This window comes from Lepidochelys olivacea, assembly GCF_965140295.1.
Source record: "Lepidochelys olivacea isolate rLepOli2 genome assembly, chromosome: 11".
Lineage (NCBI taxonomy): Eukaryota > Metazoa > Chordata > Testudines > Cheloniidae > Lepidochelys > Lepidochelys olivacea.
The window spans coordinates 12,588,363-12,609,988 of NC_140421.1; the positions used below are offsets into that span (position 1 = coordinate 12,588,363).

Below are 21,626 nucleotides of genomic sequence, written 5' to 3' on the forward strand. Positions count from 1 at the left end.
AAGGTCTGTGTTTATATCAGAACATTAACACTGCTTCAGGATGTTGAGAGCTCAGTATGTACTGCAGAGATTTTCCTCAATCTAGGGAAACCCTTTCCCAAGGGGCAGAATGGAGAAATCTTCCTTCTTGCTGGTCTCAGAAATCCAGCATTCATACTTCAGCACGTGAAAGATAACCTCCCCTGAGGGCCTGTCTTGCTCATGCCAGTTTCTTAGGTTTTGACAAAGCTACTCCCTCCCCTTATGAGCTGTTAAATGAAAACAAAGGGACAGAGTAGAATTAGAACATTCAAAAATCAGTCAGAGAACACTGTAACCTCCCTGGTCACTCAATTTCAGACCTGAAAGTTGCAATTCTCCAACAAAAAAACTTCAAAACAGACTCCAGCGAGAAACTGCAGAATTGGAATTAATTTGCAAACTGGACACCATTAAATTAGGCTTGAATAAAGACTGGGAGTTTTTACTTTGTGTAATGACCCATGCTAATTTTTTCCCCTACTGTTTCTCAGACCTTGTCAACTGTTGGAAATGGGCCATCCTGATTATTACTACAAAATATTTTTTCTCCTCTAGATAATAGCCCACCTTAATTAATTGGTCTCGTTACAGTTGGTATGGCAACACCCATTTTTTCATGGGAGTGTGTGTATATGTATATATAATATAATCTTCCTACTGTATTTTCCACTGCATGCATCGGATGAAGTGGGTTTTAGCCCACAAAAGCTTATGCCCAAATAAACTTTAGTCTCTAAAGTGCCACAAGTACTCCTCGGTTTTTGTTTTTGTTTTGTTGTTTGCTGATACAGACTAACACGGCTACCGCTCTGAAACCTATATTCTTCTTGTCACTATCTGGGGGCATCTTGTGGTGATTTGAGTTTCTGAAAAGTGTATTGAAACCTCTTGCAAATCTAACAGCCTTATGAGGATAATTAGTGTCTTTTGAAGCTGGTTGCCTGTTCTCCCTCTGTAATTTTCAAACAGTAAAATATAAAACACCAGTAATTCAGATCTTCCTGTTTTACTTGGTGACCACCATTTACACTTATTCAGACCTCCTTTAACCCATGTTCATTATCTTTGCTACAAGGATATATTTTTCTTTAAGTAATTTTAGAAGTCAAGGGGGTGGAGAAAGTAGCTTCTGGGAATTGGCACTGGGAGCTAAGGCACAGAAGTATGCAATGTGGCTTTGGGCATATTTATCATCTAACAGCTCTACTCTCATTCTCGTTAGTCATATGGTGTCCACTGTAGCCCCAGGACCATCCACAACTTATTTTTTATTCCATCCTTCTGTCTTTGGGACTATCAGAGCTGAATAATATATTAAGAGTGAGCAAGTGAAAACAGTCCAGCATGAACATCTACTTGACTGTACAGTTTTTCTGTCATTGCCTAATCCTAGTCACAATTAGACATGCACGTAGATCATATTGGGGGTTCTACCCTGGCTGTAACCAGTTTTTTTTCTTTACCATGAGGCTTCGTATGACCTCAATAGAGGAATGTAGTGGGACTCTTCCCCCAGTACACATTTCCCTTTGTACACTTGTATCCCTCTCATCCTATCTTGTAGTGTTACTTAGTAGCACTATATGACTTAAGCAGTATATTTTGCACTGGTCGGTATGTAGAGGAAGAATTAGTCTCTGCTGTGAGTTCTTTACAGCCTCAGAATGTCAAAGGAGAACATCTCCTCACTGAATAGGCTTTGTAAACCCTGTGTATGCTTGGAAGGGTTAGTGACATCATTCTAACCATAGACTTTTCCTCCAAACCTGTGCAAAAAATGTTTTTTGGTTCCCAATAATCTGATTGTGGCTTCTATTTTTTTTTTCCATTAGAAATTGGCCAGGGTGCATGTCTGCAGATTCCTTTTGAGATACAGAAATAGGCGCTCCTGGGCTGTAAACAAGCTAGTCAGATGTCTTCATGCTGTCTCTTTTCTCTGAGCTCTCTGAGTAGGGGCAGTGGTTTGTTCTACAGCAGAAAAGGCCTGCTTTGAGCCTAGGGCAACATTGGCTTCAGTGGTGATGTCATGTCACTGAGGAATCACTTAATTAAAAGTGGAAAAATTCTTACTGTAGCTCAATTTTGAGAGCTGCTGAATGAAGCTGACCCTTGACACCCTGTAAAAGAATAGGCCTTGTGTTTTATTAACAGCTGCTTGGAAAGTATGTGTAACAAATTTTGTTTTTGTGCCCACCACTAGGATAAAAGATGGTATTCCACAGACTGCTACCATGCCATCCATAGCAGAAATAAAATAGCTAGATCCAAATTAAAAAGCTGATCAGTTGGACTCCATATGGATGTTTAAACATTTTATAGTGATCTATGCTAAAAGGAGGGTATATTTATAATTTCTAGTGAATGGTTTTATTAGTGCTATGCAAAAATGATGCACTGCTTCTTGCATGTGCAACTTCACACCTACTGGGTGGGTGGCAGTGGGCAGGTTTTTAAAAATTCTAGGTTACGTCACACTTCAGGTTTCCACAAAGGGTTCTTAACATAACTGAATTTATGTTGAGAATGCAGAAAGCTCTCTTGCTAAATAGAATTTCAGAAATAAAAATTTTAGGGTTTTTGTTGCTATGAGTGGCCCTCTTTTAGGGTGACCAGGTGTCTGGTTTTCAACCAGAACACCTGGTAGAAAAAGGACCCTGGTGGCTCAGGTCAGCACTGCTAACCGGGCCATTAAAAGTCCGGTTGGCAGTGCTGCAGAGCTAAAGCAGGCTAGTCTCTACCTGTCCTGGCTCTGCGCTGCACCGTGGAAGCAGCCAGCAGGTCCAGCTCCTGGGTGGGGTGGGGAAGGGGGATGCACAGGGCTCTGTGCACTGCCCCTGCCCTAGCACCTGCTCTGCACTCCCATTGGCCGGGAACCATAACCAATGGGAGCTGCGGGGGTGGTGACTGTGGGCGAGAGCAGTGCACAGAGCCGCCTGCTGTGCTTCTGCCTTGGAGACAGACCTACGGCTGGCTGCTTTTGGGGCACAGCACGGAGTCAGGACAGGCAGGAAGCCTTCCTTAACGCCACTGCACCGCTGACCAGGAGCTGCCTAAGGTAAGCCCATGCCCTAGCCCTGAGCGCCCCACCCCAGAGCCTGCACCCCCAGCTGGAGCCCTCGTCCCCTCCCTCACTCCAGCCTGGTGAAAGTGAGTGAGGGTGGGGGAGAGCGAGCCAGCGAGGGACAGGGAATGTAGTGAGTGGGGGGCAGGGCCTCAGGGAAGCAGCAGGACAGAGGGTGTGGTCTCAGGGAAGGGGCAAGGCTAGGGTGTTCAGTTTTGTGTGATTAGGAAGTGGGCAACCCTATCCTCTTTCCCAGCATGGAACTTCCAGAATTATTGTTTGTCATGGATTCACAAAATGTTTCAATTTCAAAATGAAAAGTGAAAGGAGTTTGGCGCTTAAAAATTCCTCCAAAGAAACATGCAATAGCTTTGACATAAACATTAGTTTGTATGAAAAAGAACCCCCCCCCCCCCAGCCAGAAACTAAACCAAGCGGCATTCAAAGTTGAGTCTTCTCCAGAAACCTGCTACCCAACTCCATTGCCTTGTGGGAAGAATACTCGATTCTTAATTTTTGCCAGGGCTGAGCCCCAGCACATCTGGGCTTCGTGCATCAATTATGAATTTTTTTGTTAGTTTGCTTGAGCTCCAGCCCCTCTTTCATTACTAATTAAACACTGAGAATGCTCCTATCTGTCTTTGCCAGCCAAGTGATATTTGTTGCAGCTGTGCTCTGAGCTGGTTCACAATGTGTCCTCTCTGCCTGGTATGTGTGGGGGTTTCTGGAAACTTATGAACAAGCGTGCCTGAGATTTCCACAGAAAATACATTTTAACACTTACTCATGGCATCCTGACTTCTTTCACCCTTCAGAATGATTCCTCTAGTAAATGTTCGTTTGGCGCCAACTTTCATTGGCACTAGTGGTGCTCGCGCCCCCCTGGCCCCGCCCCAACTCCACCCCCTCTCTGCCCCTATTGGACCCTTCCCCAAATCATGCCCTGGCCCCACCTCTTCCCCCAGTGCGCCACGTTCTTCTTCCTCCTCCTCCTCCTCCCCCCCTGTCCCTCCCAGTGCCTGCCACGCGAAACAGCTGTTTCGAGGCACAAGCGCTGGGAGGGAGGGGGAAGAAGCAGGATGCGGCGGCACACTCGGGAGGAGGCGGAGGTGAGCTAGGGAGGGGAGCTTCTGGTGGGTACAGAGCACCCACCAATTTTTCCTCATGGGTGCTCCAGCCCTGGAGCACCCACAGAGTCTGCGCCTATGGTGGTGGTCTGTAGGGAGCTAAGTAAGGCTTCCCTTCTTGGCGTAGCTCTCACTCTTCTGGCTCTTCAACTCTAGATTGAGGCTGGCTGGGATTACCTCACACAGTGAGCTGCTTGATGAACTCTCTTTTGCTTCCTTGTGATTCTTGCCACAAACTCCAGAGTGGCTACTATAAATAAGACACAAGTGGTGTGGGTGAGGGGTGAATTGTGAAAAGAGACTAGCTTGTCAAGAAGACTGATAAGAGCAGTAAAGCAAAAAAACCTCCCTAAGGAAGGTGGTGATGTTGGTCTATGCTTTTCTGCGTGAGCACGCTTCAGAGAGACTGGGACAACCAGAGTATGACGGGCTCACCCAACGGCAGGTGTCTATGCTGTTACTTCTAACTCTGTAGGTGTTAGGTCAGGTCGTAGCCTCTCTGGCTGGCTGCTCTCCTAGCTTGTAAGTAATTACTGCATGTACTACCCTGCTCTTAGCTTTAGATACTCCTCCATAGAGCATGTGCACTCTCGTCCTCCAGATACTCTGCAATAAGATTCCTTTCCCCAAAAGATCACCTACAACAGCTTTAATTCTGCATGCTACACCAAGACTAATTGTTCTAGCTATTTCTCTGCCAGACTGACTTCAACAGTTACTTCTAATAGGACAGTAACAAGATGCAGTGTCTGGGTTTTGTTACTGATTTCTTTCCCTTGTGCTGTCCCTTGTCCCTTTTCCTAGAGAGGCTAGACGTGTTCATATCGCACTCTCAGTACCCTTTTTCATTTATTTTTATTTTTAAAGAATCTTGAAGACTGCACCGTTCAGAGCTGCTTTTTTAGGCCTTTTGGTTTAGCTCCATCTTTGAAACTTTCCTAGAGTTGCAGTAATTCATTCCTGACCTCCAGTTTGATAAGTGGAGTTCTTAGACGTAACCCCTTATTGATTGACACAACCGAAACCTGGCGACTGGTTTGGTTTCTCAGCTTTCCAAGAGTGTTCTGAGGAAATTCATGTCTGAAGAACTGAGCTAAAATAAAACTGTTCAGCTGAAGTTAATGGCAGGTTGCCTTTTGGGGATTTATTGCTAGTTAGAATGAACTGTCACATGCTTAACCTCAACTAATTTCCTGCTGAGAGATGCGACTGATACAAAGTACACCAAGTCCCTGGATTGTTCATTTTGCTTTGGCCTACTATCCTGTCTGAATAGCATAACCAGGGAGATGTACATTCCTTAACTCCAGGGAGATCAGTGACTATTACCCTAAGACATAGAAGCCCCCGGTAGCATTCGTTATGCTTTCTAGAAATCGCTGGATATTAATGTTTTTTTGATTCTAAAACCTTGTATTGACTTGGGCAGTGTAGGTGGAGTGCCCTCTTCTAAATACTATCTGAATCAAAGCAAGCTCTGTTTTCTTGCCCATTACAAGTAATACCAGGTTTTCAGTAAAGAAACTATTTTTAAGTTCTAAATGTCTAGCATAACTTCGAGTTTAGTCTTTTTTTGGTTAATTTTGGAGGTCAGATTTGCATGTTCATAGTGGAACCAGGAAGTCAGACTTCTGAATTTCATTAGATTGAAAGTCTGTCACACTTCTGGCTCTAACTCCTTTTTATCTTTTTAGCCAGGTATGTTGCTTTCTATTTCTCAAATATTTTGTGTAATTCTAACACAACTTTTACTCTAGGAAGTCCATATAATTTTGCCAGTTGAATATGTGGATGAAATTATTTATCCCAAGAAACTGACCTGTGAGAATTCTGGCAACTTCATTTGATGCCTTTTCAGTGTTACTTTGAGTTGGGGCATCGGATGAGCCCCCAAAAATAAAATAGAAAACTGCCAACATCTGCCTGATCTCCAGTACAGATGGGCCCAAAGTAAAATGCTGAACCCAAACATCTTCCATACTTTGGAGGGTAGGTGAAAATTTTGCAGGTGAATCTGAACTTATTTTCAGACATAAAACCAGGTAGCATGGAGTTTCTTCTGACTTCTGCCTGAGCTTACTTGAAATTCAGCCACATCTTTTTGAAACATATGAATACTAACAAAATTGACCAGCATTCTGAACCTACAAGGAAATCTGAAATGTGCACAATTTTGTGCCTAGGTTTTGTTAAAGTTTAGCACTCTAAATTTTAAATAATTCCCACTCCAATTGTCGTCTTTCTCCATCTATGTGGGTGCTTAGGACTATTTGCACATTCTTGTGGCTTTTTCACTGAAACCTTTTGTGGTGGCTTTGATTTGAAAAGGTGGTCTTCTGTATAATAGAATGTTGACACATGTTAGCTTTTTAGCAGTGTAACTAGCTGCTTTTGTATAAGCAATGGGAAGATTTCTTCCTTTACTGACAAACCTGACTCTAATGCAGTAGGTTGTTGGCCAGGAATCCAAAGTAGATGGATTGTTTCTTGAACTCTGCTGCAAATTCACAGTAGGTGCATGTAGTGACTAGAATCTACTCAAGCTGTAAAGCTTGGATTTAGATTTCAATCCTCCCAAACGCTGAAGTTTTTTAATGCGTGTTAGCACCCACTAGCATGTCTAAATGCTTTACACAAAAACACCTGCAAGACCAAAAGAGCTTGCAATCCAACGGCCTTATTCAGCCACCCTTAAATGCATTGAGTAGAACTTCACCTCCTGACTAGTCCTCCTCACTTTAAATGGTGTGGCATGAGAAGTAAGGTATTAGTATGAATAAAGGAACCTGAATCAGTCCCTAAATTATAGACTTGAGACCATTCCGTATGTACATTGGGAATGGGATGTACTTGGGAAGGAAGAGAACGTTACAGACTGCAAGAATAAGAGTGAGCATCTCACTGATTGAGATGAAGATTTTGTGTAAATGCACATTTTAAAAATAAGTGCTAATGTAAACGTTCTCATTGTGCACACACACGGTAGGCACAGAAGAACCCTGCTTTCCAAGACACTCAAGTACAAAGGAATTCAAGGTCTCCAAAACTGGTAACTTGAATGGAATCCATATTCTCCTCCTATGCTGATATTTCACCCCTGCACCATAAAGGAGAGAGCATTTTTTCTTGCAATAACCGCTGCAGATGGAAAATGGGCTCTGGAAGGCACAATAGAGCTCAGTTGACGGTTTATTGGGAGAGATCATGAAGCCATTACTCCCACTAGTGAGTGGCTATTCACAGGTATAGTCCCATTGACTTCAGTGAGTTTGCCAGTGGGGTTCACAATCTTGTTAACTGTATTTGACATCCTTGAGGTACAATCCTTCTGCCCTACCTGGAATGATGCTTAGATGACTTGGAAATGCAACACAGAAATCAAATTCCTACACTGTGGGGTTTTTTTTTTTTTTTTTTTTGAGGAAGCCTGCAGTTGTCCATCACTGCTACAGAAAATTGCTTTGAGATAGTAAGGTCATCCCAGTTAAACTTCACATTAAGATCCTGTGATCTTGCTCTTCTGACTTTAAAACAGAATTTTATCCTTTTGTAAGTCACTGACATTTTTACAGCTGTAAGCTATTCTAATGCCTAGCTATCAAGAATGAAAGCCATTTGGGACATCTGAACTAGTTTCTCTCTTTAGATAGATAGTTTGAATAGTGTGGCTCTAAAAGATTTCTTTTCTGTAATTTGATGTGAGAAGTCTTTTCAGCACCTCATTGGAGAGACTAGTGCCTGTAATACTGAATCAGATATTTCTAACATAGTGTCATCACATTCTTCTAGTTCCTACTCTGTAGGGGGTGGGGAAGTTAAATTGAAATGACTTATACTAGTCACCTGGCACCACATTCTCTTTTTGAAACGTTTCAAGGGCTATGCTTTCAATATTCTGAATTTTCATTCAGAATGTTATATTTAAATAGCCTCTTCCTGAGTAGTAGCCTTAAATCTAGGAGATGGTCCATTTTAGCAACAAGAATAAACAAGTTCACTAATTTAGCAGTGCAAAACCATCAAATTTTAAGGCTTTTTAATCTGACTGTAAATATCTGCTACTGTCATGTTGCCAAGCAACAGATTTCTTGGAGACTTGTATAGAGGTGCAAGCTGGGTTGTGAATGTACCTCATACTAGCTTGCCATCCCCTAACTGACCATCTGTACCATGCTGACGCACACCAATAATCTGTTATTGGGCTTTGATCTAATCTTTGAAACAGGACCAGATCGAAGAGTATTAAAGACCTGTTAATGTGAGTCAGCAGTGTCCATATTCAAGTAGAAAGGCCCTCACACTCTTTTTTTTGTGTCTGAGTGGTTTGGGCAGGAAACTTATCCAGCCGTATTAGTCTACTGAACCCAATGTAGACATTTTGGTTTACCAGGTAAACATTTAAAAGTTCTGTCCTGGCATAGTGGTGACATTATGATATACATGGATATGCCCATTTGCTGTACTCTGCAGCTGTTCCAGAAGAACCTGGTGTTCCCGTAGTCTGTCCTTTGAAGTGAGGGCGAAAGTTAATCAGTCTTTATGGGTAAAATTTCCAAACTTCACCTGGATCATCTTAATGAAATTGTTTCCAGTGCACATTCACACCCGTAGTTTTGTGACTAGGAGAGAGTCATAGCAAATCGTCACTGTTGCACTTGATACCTCTTGCTGTCTGAATTTCAATCTATTTGAAGACCTCAGACTGAAGAAATCCACTGATAAGTCTAAAAAATAATTGACTTAATTTTCCCCCATCAGAGATCTGACCTGGTCTGAACTTTTGGAGTTTCTGGAGACTTTATCAAGAGTGACTAGTGACTTGGATGCTCAATTTGGCACGCTTTCAGAGGGCCTAATTTTCAGAGAGCAGATTTTTTTTTCCAGGACTTTCTGAACATCAAGCCCCTGTAAAAAAGATTCAGTAAACTGGGCATCTAAACAGCAAGGCACCCAAAGTCCCTTTTCAGACCATCTATAGGGTTGTCAATTTTTGGTTTGGCATATTTCTGGAGGTTTAGTCACATAGATTAATCTTTAATTCCTGCAGACTCCAGGACAATCCTGGAGGTGTGGCAACCTTACCACTCCAACGAACACACACAGCAAGTTTCAGAGAGGTAGCCATGTTAGTCTGTATCAGTAAAAACAACGAGGAATCCTTGTGGCACCTTAGAGACTAACAAATTTATTTGGGCATAAGCTTTTGTGGGATATAACCCACTTCATCAGATGCATGGAGTGGAAAATAAAGTAAGCAGGTATAAAGATGGGAGTTGCCTTACCGAGTGCTAACGAAGTCAATTCAATTAGGGTGGCCCATTCCTAACAGTTGACAAGAAGCGGTGAATATCAACAGAGGGAAAAATTATTTTTTGTAGTGACCCAGCCACTCCCAGTCTTTATTCAAGCCTAATTTGATGGTGTCCAGTTTGCAAACTGATTCCAGTTCTGCAGTTTCTCATTGGAGGGTTTTTTTTGTTGGAGAATGGCGACTTTTAATTCTGTTGAGTGTCCATGGAGACTGAAGTGCTCTCCTACTGGTTTTTGAATGTTACAATTCTTGATGTCCGATTTGTGTCCAGCAACTACACACCACACAACAGAAACACTAACCCAGGAACCAACCCCTGCAACAAACCCCGTTGCCAACTCTGCATATCTATTCAAGGAACATCATCATAGGACCCAACCACATCAGCCACACCGCCCTTAATGGTGTGGCTGATGTGGTTGGGTCCTATGATGATGTTCCTTGAATAGATATGCAGAGTTGGCAACGGAGTTTGTTGCAGGGGTTGGTTCCTGGGTTAGTGTTTCTGTTGTGTGGTGTGTAGTTGCTGGACACAAATCGGACATCAAGAATTGTAACATTCAAAAACCAGTAGGAGAGCACTTCAGTGTCACTGGACACTCAATAACAGAATTAAGTTGCCATTAAAGTAGAAGGAGCTGTGACTGGAACCTAAAGAGGGGGGTGGTGGTTTTTGTTTAATTTTGGGATTATTGCTTTTTATCTGGGCTCTGAGGAAAGAGCCTTTTAAACAATTGTACGAGTGTTCCTTTCAGAAGGCTTTACTGTAGGGAGATTATACTGCCATAAAGTAGTGTGTGTTGGCTTCTTGACTAGGCTGTTTAAGTGACTTCATTGTTACAGCATAGGGGGAGGAGGGAAACTGAGGCAGGCCACTACAGAATGGTACTTGGCTGCAAGCAGATGCTCAGGAAGCAACAGTGGCCCTTGTATAGCCATGATTTTATGATGTATAGTTAATCTGGTAGTATCCATTTTTTGTACTGTCCCAGGATAAATTGGGTAACATTAAAAAAATTGTTTTTTATATAATACACATACCTCTAAATACCCCTATAAATTGTGTCCCATTCTTTAGTCATCACTAGGGCAGAGTCTTCATTGACCACTGTGGGATATTTGCCTAAGTAAAGATACTCCAAATTAGCCTAAAAGAAAAGGAGTACTTGTGGCACCTTAGAGACTAACAAATTTATTTGAGCATAAGCTTTTGTGAGGTACCAGCTCAGTTCATCAGATGCATTCAGTGGAAAATACAGTGACCGCTGCTACTCTGAAACCTGTCATTATGCAAGGCACTGAATTTAGCCGTATGGCGTGGAAATCTATCAACTTCATGAAAAAACTCGTACCCCATTGTATTTTCCACTGAATGCATCCAATGAAGTGAGCTGTAGCTCATGAAAGCTTATGCTCAAATAAATTTGTTCGTCTCTAAGGTGCCACAAGTACTCCTTTTTCTTTTCACTTAAGATGAGCTATTAAGCAGGAGAGCAGGGGGAGGGGAACCTTTTGTAGTGATAATCAAGGTGGGCCATTTCCAGCAGTTGACAAGAATGTCTAAGGAACAGTGGGGGGGGGGGGGGAGGAAAATAAATATTGGGAAATAATTTTACTTTGTGTAATGACCCATCCACTCCCGGTCTTTCTTCAAGCCTAAGTTAATTGTATCCAGTTTGCAAATGAATTCTAGTTCTGCTGTCTTTCCTGGTTTAACCAATTTGGTCCAAGTTTATAAAGTAGTAATATTTTTGCCAGCAGAGAGCCACTCTGGAGGGAGAGGGGTTACTATTTTACAATTTTAGGTCACTAAACAAAGCATTTTACTGCATGTTTAGAGTTAATTTATGAACAACGGAGGGGATTGCTTAGTTTGCAATAGGCTAAGAGAAGCTAAAGTTTGGCTCCTCAAACATTAAGAATGCCCAGATTATCACTTCTCTGCTGGAGTGGGGAAAGGAAGAACTATTTTGAAAATGGCCAGATGATAGACGGCCCTTTTGGAATGTCTTGCCCCAAAGGCAGGGGAGGGGGGAGAAAGTTGTGGGGGTGTTTTTTTGTTTTTTGTTTGTTTGGGCCCACCAACTTTGACTCCTTTCCTTTTAAGGTCAAAGAACCAGCCTTATCTATGAAAATGCATGGCTTCGGTCAGTTACTATTGATTTTATTTTCAGCCTATTTTGTGTTAATCAACTGATTTTAAATAGGTACAAGGGAGGCTTACAGAACTGTTTTCAGAGGCTAGCTTATCTGCTGTCTGATAGGCTTCAGACACTTTCCATTCACAGAACTCACGTGTTCCTTTGAAAGCAAAACTTTATCAGCATACCCTGTTGTGTCAGCAAAATTCAAGGTTTTAGAATAGTAACTTTGCACTTTTGAGCAACATGCAGGACATAAGTTCCCTTCCCTCTCCAGTTTAAACTCCCTTGCATGTTAGCTGTGGAATGCAAACTTTCCACATCTCTTCACTCAGCAAAGTTTCTACTACTGAAATATTCCCCTTTGAAACAGAACAGCCATCTGTTTCCAGGAAGCTGTCTTATTTTAACTGCTAGCTACTCTAGCAGTTAAAATAACTTTTAAAGTTACTGTCCTGTACAAAACTCCTTCATGGGCTCATGGAAGGTGTCACTTCGGTGGCCATGGAGAGTGGATTCTTTTGTTTCTCAATTTAAATGTGTACTGCGCACAAATCCTATCGGGGCTAGCCCCATTTGCAGGGTATTCAAGGCCAAAGGGTACTATGCTCGTTGGAGGGCCAGGTGGGAGGGGATTCTAACAGCAGATGTTAGCATGCACAGCCAAACATGAAAAGAAGCCCCTAACTTGCATTCAAAGTAACATTATGATCCAAAACAAACTCCAGCAGATCAGCCATCTTGAATCTTTTTACTGAGGCACTGATGGAAAGGTAAATAAATCTAGTGATCACTACCCATTTTAATTCATTGCGGTATAATCACAATTTGTCAGAACAAGACTCTGACATTAGGAAAACAAAACAATAAATGAAACAAGTAAGGTGAACTTGTCCTGAAGGGAAAAATGTCTTGTTTTGTGGGAAATCAGTGTTATGCTATGGAATTTGCCCTATAAGCAGGAAACTCCTGTAGGGCAAGTGGGATTTTAAATCTCCAGGATTGTAAAACACATGAGATTAAAGGAAAAGGGAAAGCATTCTGACAGCAACCTGTGCTGTGCAATGGTCTCCCATTGGAGTAGGTTCCCCATAACCTAATCAGCCTCTCTTGTAGAATCAGTTTGAGAAGAAAGGGCAATTTTCACAATTCTCTGGATGTGTGTAATTCAATCTTGCTGCTGTGCCTGCCAGAGAGGATGCCAAATGTGGTGGTGGTTTTAGTGATGTGCAAAACCATTTACTGAGTACCAGTCATACCTCCTTTCACACCATCTGCTGAATAGTCAAGATGTGAACTTTTAGTCCTTATTGACCTGGGCTGGATTTGAATTTGCAGCCTTGGAGGTAAAGGGTCCATTATCCTATTATTGATCCACAGAGCCATTATGTCAGTTTTGAGCTCCAACCAATCCTAGAGCCAGCAAGTGCCTGCACCAATAGGGTGACCAGATGTCCCAATTTTATAGGGGCAGTCTCAATTTTTGGTTCTTTATATATAGGCTATTTTTTCCTCTCTCCTCCCCCTCCTCCCCCCAATTTTTCACACTTGCTGTCTGGTCACCGTATGTATCAATCACCTGGTACAAGCTAGGACTTTGCTATTTTGTCAGATATCAACAGCCTCCAGGCAGCTTGGAATTTCAGGGGTATAGAGAGGGAGAGAGTCGGTTTTAAGGCTAGAGAGGTGCACCAGATCATCTAGTCTGACCTCCTGTATATTATAGCCCACCTGCACACTAAACCCAACCCACCCACATTCTCTATTCCCTGGCTGTTTGTGCTGTTTGTGGGGTAGGAAAGACAAGATAATAATAAGAGCTTCTGCAATGACTTTATGCCACCCCAGGATCCCCATATGCTGGGTGTCTTCCGTCTGCACTGAGGGAAGCAGACCTGGTACACTGAACAACACTTTCAATTCAACTTCTGTAATGTCTGGCTGATTTAATCAGGCAATGGCAAAGTGTCACTTTCTTCTGTACACTGAAGGAACACTGTAGTCTCCCTTTGGCTGTAGAGCTTCTGCCCACTACTTTCCCTGGCTGCCCTATGGCCTAGCTCCTTGCTAATCTTTAAAAGATACAGTAATATAACCTCTGCTGTCCTGAAAACAAAATCCAGCTACCCCAGTGGAATCTGTACAAAATTCCTAATCCTGTTTTTCTAAAAAAAGTTTCAATGCTTTGAAATAAATGGAGTGACGTTCACCTTCTTGCCAGATCTAAAGATGTCAGTTTTTTGCTCAGCATGATTCACTTTTAAATCTAGAGCTGGCCACTACTGATCCAGATCAAAGGTGCAAGGGCTTCACTTAAACCAAGGACATTGTTTACTGAGCAGGAGGAGGGAATGGGCAAAAAGAGGAGCCTGTCAGGAATTACTTCTGAAGCAGTTCTCAAAGCTATACTTTACTTTCCCACTTCTTGCAAGAAGCTAGCACAAGCTCAGGGACGCAGCCTAAAAACCCATCATTGTATAGCTAACAGAAGACGCACAGTACGTACTTATGATCACTTAAGTTTCCAGTGGAAACAAAATGGAACAGACTGACTAGGTGCTGATGGCTGGAAAAGCTTTATGGTAGTAGCTGTTGCTGTAGCTATTTTGTGCCTTGCTCTCACTTCACAGTGGAGTCTGGGGTAGTAACTGAGAAAATCTAGTTGCATTTTTTGTCTGTGATGTTTCACAAGTACAGGTAATATGGAGGGAAATGAGAAGTATATAGGATTTAGAGGAATCTTAACCATCTTTTTCAATCAGGTGTGCAGTAAATATAGGTGTGCTATAGAATTAATTTCTGAAGAAAACAGACTGACTTGTTCAACACTTGACAAATTTATTTTTCAAAACATTTTTATTTTGTTCTGCTTTGCACAAATCCCCATGCACTGTAGCATGGTACATCCTAATTGTGGGTAGTCCCAGAAAGCCAGCAGGCAGTGTCATCAGTCATCTGTTTTGTTTCCTTCAGATGCATATTCAGTCTCCTCCGGTGAAAATGGAGGGAAGTCAGAATCGGTGGCCAACTTGCAGCCTCAGTCATCCCTTAACTCAATCCAGAGCTCTCCTGGCCCCAAGCGTTCAACAAACACACTGAAAAAATGGCTGACAAGTCCTGTGCGTCGGCTGAACAGTGGGAAGGCTGAGAGTAACCTCAAAAAACAGAAGAAAGTGCGAGATGGCAGGAAGAGCTTTGACCTGGGTTCACCAAAGCCTGGTGATGAGACCACTCCTCAAGGGGACAGTGCAGATGAGGTATGTATTAAGAGTAATGTAGATGAGACTGCATCTTGGGCAGAGCATTCAGTGATGTCTGTCTGCCAGTCCAGAATAAGGATGTATTATACATAGTCAGGAACAGCTGTTCCTGACTAACTGTGTACACTCACTGTTCTGGAATAATGGTGCCTTGTTCTCATTTACTTTCACTTGAAAGTGTGCTAAATTAGGTGGGGGGGCTGAGTGGAGTGGTAGAGAACCTCCTTTTGTGCTTAAAGGAAAACTACTGTGATTATGAAAGATGTAATATCTTTTCAGAATAACTAAAACAAAATTGATTATATTTATACCACAGATATGATCCTGCCATCTTGAATATCTAACATTAATTCGGGCTAAGATTTTCAAAATTATTGTACACCAGGATGTTTGGTGTTTGTTTCAATTTAATTACTAAACAAGACGTTCCAGATTAAGATGCACAGTAAGCATTCTTGAGTAATGATTAACAATTTATGCTGATACCTATATTTGTTTTAAACTGACTTATTTTCTATTAAGTAAGCCATACCAATTTTTTATTCTGTTAAATATATTTATCTGCAGCAATAATGGTCACTGTCTCCCTGTGTCACACTGACTAGAATGTTACTTCGTGATCCATCCTGTCAGCAGCTCTAGCTTGAAAGTTGAACAGAAAATGGTCACGCTATTTGAATGCATGGGGAGATAAGAAATTCAAAGCTTTACATTACCTTTTATTAATGTAAATTAGATGTGGCCTCTAAGGCAATAGAGGTAAATAATAAAAAAAATCTTAGGTGTCCCATTAACTATTATTTAATGGCTTTCAACAACTTGCTTTGGAAGAGTATATTGTCCCTGGCTGATCTCTCAATAGTGGAAAAAAAATATTTACTGTGACTTCCCTTTGTCATGGCAGCCAGACTTATCCATAATCCTCCCGGCCCCGTATCTGTGTTGATACAGCTATTGTATTAGAAATAAGCATAAAGGTAGCTAGCTAGGCTTTGAAGTGGTGTGTTCGGATAACTAGCCTTTTTGTGTCTAACAATGATCTTGCTTTCAGAAGAGTAAGAAGGGTTGGGGAGAAGATGAGCCAGATGAAGAATCCCACACACCGCTTCCTCCTCCTATGAAGATTTTTGACAATGACCCTACGCAGGATGAAATGGTAGGGCTTTGCAGCTAACCAGTTTGTTGGCTAGTTGTGGTTCCCCAAATGACTGTGCTTTATTCATTTGACTATATTGTTAACAGTGAATAATTCTTCCAGTATACATAGGTCAGTCAGGTTACAGTGGACAATTTTCTTGTGGTGTCACTGTTCAGAACCCTTCACTGAATAGCTTTTAAGAAAATGGTGTCTGCTGAGCAATCCAGTTGTGTAGTCTTTGCTTTGGTGCATAAGGACGCTTCTTCTTTGTTTTGTGTTAAAATTTTCTATAACTTAAATTCCACACTGGGGTGGGTGGTTGGGGGGTGTGTGTGCTGGTTGGTGACTGTTTTGGCCGCAGTGAATAGGGCAGATGTAGTATCATCAAATGCAGGAGATCCAGAAAGGAAACTGACTGGGAGTCAGGAGACCTGGGCACTAATCCAAGTCCTGCCAGTGTCTTCCTGTGTGACCTCAGTTAAGTCACTTCACTTCTCTGTGCCCCAGCTTTCCTATCTGTGAAATGGGGAGAGAGGTCCTTATGCACCATTCTAAACTGCTTTGGAACTTTGAAAAGTTCTATATAAATTCAAAGTGTTATTTGCTGGCTCTTTCCAGAGACAACTGGGGGTATTCACTCGCCTGACCAAAAAAAGAAAACCAATGCCAACTTCTCTTGTTATGCGCTGGAGCAACAATTTAGGTCCTATAGGAATCTTCAGTTCTTTCCCATGCTTGTGCATCATGCTGATAGGCTACTTGTCAATAGGTTTTTCTCTTCTATTGTGCCATCTGTATTTCTGCTACTACAGGCCCAGATTTCAAACTTGGGCATCTTAGACTAGCCATTTGGAGACTCAGGCACCCAGATTACTGTTTAGGTGCCTGAATGTCCATTTAGTCACCCAATGTGGATATTAAGGTGCCTGTGTTTTGGAAAGTGAGCTCTTTGGCCCTTTTGGGTGTTTTACTTATTGTTCGTGCCATTTAGCTGCATGTGATGGAGAGGCTGCTGGAGGCATTCTGTTGTGGTGAATGACATAGTGGTGTATAAAATGAATCCTTGGATTATTTCAGTTTGCTTTGGAGTGAGGGGAGACTTTAACCTGTGAATTTGATCCATGGATCTGCTTTGTTTTCACTTAATTGCCTTGGTTGTCTGTCTTGTCTACATATTTTATTTTTTTCCTTGTTCTGCCAACTCCTACAAATCTGTTCTCCTGTAAGCGGCTTCCTTTCTTTCCTCGTGGCATCTGTTTTAACACTATACTTCCCACCCCTCACGATCCAGTTAGTTAATGTGTGCAAAGAGGCAAAAATGGGAGAGATCAGGAAGTCATCCCCAAAACCTGCTGGTTCTGGGGAGGATTATTGCTGGTTAGGAGCTTCAGAAAGGGCAGTGAGCAGCAAGTCTCTGCCAGCTAGCCAGTGCATGGACCCATGGATCAGAGTGATACAGGGTGGATTCAGGGGCACTCCTCTCATCTGTCAGCTTCTGTTACAACATTGGGTGGAGGCAGCAAGATGGGCAGGCAGCAGCTGGGAGTCATGGACTCTTGACCTTATATATTGCATGTACTACTGGCTGTCTGGAGGGGTCAGGGGTGGTGGGGGAGCAAAGCTTTGGATCCATGCCAGTATGGTGTTAGTCTGCTCCTGGCTGGTTGCCTGCAGAACTTAGATTTTGTTTTTAATCTGTCTCATGCCTCTGGTCACAACTTCTGATGTTTAACATGCCAGGAGATTTTAGGGTCTATGGTGCATGCGTGACCCTCTAACACTTGATGCTGATGAACTAATCTGTTATCTTCTCCATATAGATAAACTTTACAGAGCCTTTTGGCATCCTGATTACTTCCCCCATCCCAAAGGAGAATAACTGGCAGACTTGGCTTGTATTCGAACTTTTGAGCATGGATCCAGAATTAGGTGTTTTAAAATGCAGGTCGAGGCACTCCCCTTCAAACATTCACCCTTGTGTAAACAGCCTGGTATGGGCCTTCTCCACTTGCTGGAAACTGTGCCTCTGACTTGCCTGACAAAGACAACTTTACTCTACTCTGCATTGAGGTTCTGTCTTTTATGAGAAGAAGGATGGTCTGGTACAGAACACTAATGTGGAACTTGGGCGGCCTGGATTCAATTCCTTGCTCCTCCACAGACGACTTGAGCAAATTGCTTAGTCGCTGTGCCTCAGTTGTCTATTTGTAAAACCAGAATAATAGTATGTCCCTATTAAAGCTGGCCACACTTTTTCTTAACGAATAGCAAACTCGCCAAAAGCCACACTTTTCAGGGCATGACAACTAGTTGTAAATTCAAGGAATAGTTTCAGCCAAAAAATTGAGCGGGGTGCAGGGGAAAAACTTCAGACACATCAAAACAAAATGTATTGATGTTTTTGAAACCAAGTATTTTCAAATTAACACTCCATTTTGAAATGACATTAAAACACTTTAAACAATTTCTTTGCCTTTTGGTTTTGGCAAGGAAAAATTCTTCTTTTTAAAAGGAACTGTTTTTTTGTTTTTAAACTTTTTTGGTTTGGCTGGAGAAAGTCGGTGATTAGCTCCATTCTGTTCCCTATCTAACTGGAATATTGTGTTTCTGCACGTGCTGACTGTGAGGCCCTTGACTACCATAATGAGGAACACAGCTTGCATATGGGGAAATTCTAACACTACTTTCGTTTGTCCCTGTAAACGCCCATTGTCAAAGAGAATCTAGTTTACCTTCATTTGAAGCTGGAAGACTTGTGCATTTTAATTTTTTAATTCCATATCAAGACTTTTTTTCTTGTGAAACCATTTGAAAGTTCCAGTATTGGCACAAATCATCCCCCCCTCTCCCTGTGCTACATCTTTCCCCCTCCCCTCAGCTTTGGCTTACTGTCTCTAAAGTGGTCTGAAGATGTAAAATAATATAAATGCAAAAAACAGAAGTGCTCAGTATTAAGCATCTAATCACCACTGAGGTACCTACGTTGCTGACTTTTTGCTAGCGTTGAGCAGGCTCAACGCTACTTGAAATAAGTGGGAGCTACAGGCGTTGAGCACTTCTGAAAATCAGACCCACTTACTTATGCACCTACATTTGAAAATGGTGGCTTAAACATCCAGCTGTTTTTCCTCTCTTCAGAGCTCTGCTTGTCAGTCATTTTTTGCTAGAGATGCCTCTCCTGCTTCAACATCTGCATGTAATCTTGAATAAAAATTTAAAGATTATTAGCTTCAAAACCAGAATGTAATTCCTCTGTTGAATAGTAAACTAACAACCTGATAATCTGTAACTTTGTGTTTTTAATTAGAGCTGTTAGATGTGTCTTTTGTAATTTTGCTTTCACCCAAGTGAGAGTGGCAATATGTTCACATTTTCTGTACTGCCTCAAGAAAAGTGGGTAGGATGAGTCTCCTCTTCCCCCTTTCCCTGCTGCCGTATCATACAACAGAAGCAAGCCCTCCCCTGTCAGTTTTCTGACTCCCCCAATAGTTTGTCTAATGAGATGGCCACATGCCTAATCTTCAATGTCACTTCTCCTGGGTCTCATTCTCCAACACTTCTTAATCTCCAGTGTGCACTTACTAGAGCTTGAATAGTGACTTCATTGAAGCAGTACCCTTCTTTCTTCTCTCCCCCCCTCCCCACTTCACTAAGTGACTGAGGAGATAAATAAGCCGTTGTTAATTCTAACGGGATAGACTGTAAAGGCAGCTGAATCTTTATAGCTGGCTGCCATTAAAGCATGCACAGAACCTATTATCAAGGGGCACAGAGTTGCAGTCAGCACTTGTCTGAAAATACATTTATCCTGTACTGCAGACGAGCTAGCATAGCTCTCTTCTATCAGCCTGACTCTTTTCACCTAGGAGAGTTTGTCTTCGGGGTGCTGGAGGTTCATAGCACCTATTGATTGTGCTCCATTGTGAGTGCTCATCATTTACAACTAGAGCCCTTTTGTTTTTTTTTAGTGTAGATGCTAAATATGGATTTAGGTGCTGAACTTTGGGCACCCAAGTTCAAAAATATTAGGGTTTTGTAAGACGCAATAGAAAGCTAATACCTGTAGAGATGTTTCTTTGAACATAGGGGTGTGTTTGAAGCACTTTTCCTTTCATAGGCCTGGTCCCGAGTAGTATCACCTTACAGGTATTCCTACATCGGTATGCTGTACTGGCAAAGCACTCCTAGTGTGCACCTGGCTTATGCTGGCACACACACACACACACACACACACACACACACACACACACACACACACACACACACACACACACACACACACACACACACACACACACACACACCCCTGAGCAGAACAAGCTATGTTGGTTCAGCTTTGCCAGTATCACTAAATCTATACTGGGGACTTTTTCTGGTGGGTGCGATGCATAACCATTGAGAGTGTGTGGGGGGGCACAATTTAAAGGTTTTGGAGGGTGAGGGGGACATGATTGCCACATGTCCCAGTTAGAAAGTCTCTGTTCTAGACCAGAGGAAACACATGGGGCAATGCCGGGGGATGGGGAGGCCTGGGGGGCAGGCCACCTAGCAGAAATTGGGGGTGGGGTGGGGTTACACATTGTCTCAGTTTGCTGGCCTAGCTATGTTGGTCAGGGATTGCATTTGTTCACATCGCTGACAGCTGGGCCTGCCGAACCCGTAGTATAGGCGTGGCCATAGTTTTAAAATTAAAAAAAAAAAAATCTCTGCAACCCAAATGTTGCAGAATGGTGCTAATGTATGAGAACCAGCAAGTGAAACTGACTAAATTCCTTGCCCACATTGTTGACTTTGCCTCAGTTTTTGGATGCCCAACACCAGACACCTGATGCCTGACTTATTTATCTTTTCCCAAGGAGTACTGATCATCCACAGCTCTCATTTACTTGAAAATGTTTTTTTAAACCCTGTGTGCCTTCACTTTCCCACTTGTAAAATCAAGGTAATGGTATTGTCTACCTTTGTGTAAGCAAGATCAGTTTTGTAGTGTCTGTAAAGCTATTGAGTTCCTTGAAAGGAAAAAACTGAATTTTAAAGTATTTATTCATTATAATCTACCTGTGACTTGCAACATGGGTAAGGAAACTTGCTTTCCTAAGTTATAGGGTGACCATATGTCCTATTTTGGCTGGAACTGTCCTTTTTTTTTTAAAAAAAAAAAAAAGCCCTGTCCTGGCTGTCCCTGTTATTTATTATTATGATGAAAGTGGGCATTTGTCCCTGATCAAGTTGGCATGAGCAAATGGGAAAAATTCCCCTTTTTGTCCCCCCCCTCTCCCACCCCCCAAAAAAAGAGGGTTATGACAGCCTCATGCAGAGGGGGAGGCAGGGCTTGAGCAAGCAGCAACGCCAGCCCCAGTTTCATACGGGGGGGTGCTGGGCAGATGACTTGGGCCAGTCCCGTGGGGAGGCTCAGGCAAGCTGGTCAGGCCAGCCCTGCACAGTGTTCTTTTAGCAACTAAGTTTTGAACCCTGCACAGAAATGCCACCCAGAATTCTAGTGCTAATTCTGTGCTTTGCTAGTCTGGTGACAGTCAGCTACCTGACACCATGCATGTAATCCTCAC

At 42.4% G+C, this 21,626-nt stretch overlaps 1 protein-coding gene across 6 annotated transcripts in view; it reads left to right on the plus strand.

Annotated features, from left to right (window-relative positions):
• The window catches only part of KALRN (kalirin RhoGEF kinase), a 765,876-nt gene that overhangs the window by 654,976 nt on the left and 89,274 nt on the right, over positions 1-21,626 (plus strand). For 4 of the 6 annotated variants that reach the window (XM_084643219.1, XM_084643220.1, XM_084643221.1 and 1 more), the window contains 2 exons: positions 14,635-14,918; positions 15,973-16,077. In XM_084643219.1, the coding sequence (XP_084499345.1) occupies positions 14,635-14,918; positions 15,973-16,077 (389 nt within the window). The remainder of the gene's footprint in view (positions 1-14,634; positions 14,919-15,972; positions 16,078-21,626) is intronic. The other 2 variants (XM_084643222.1, XM_084643223.1) reach the window with 1 other exon arrangement.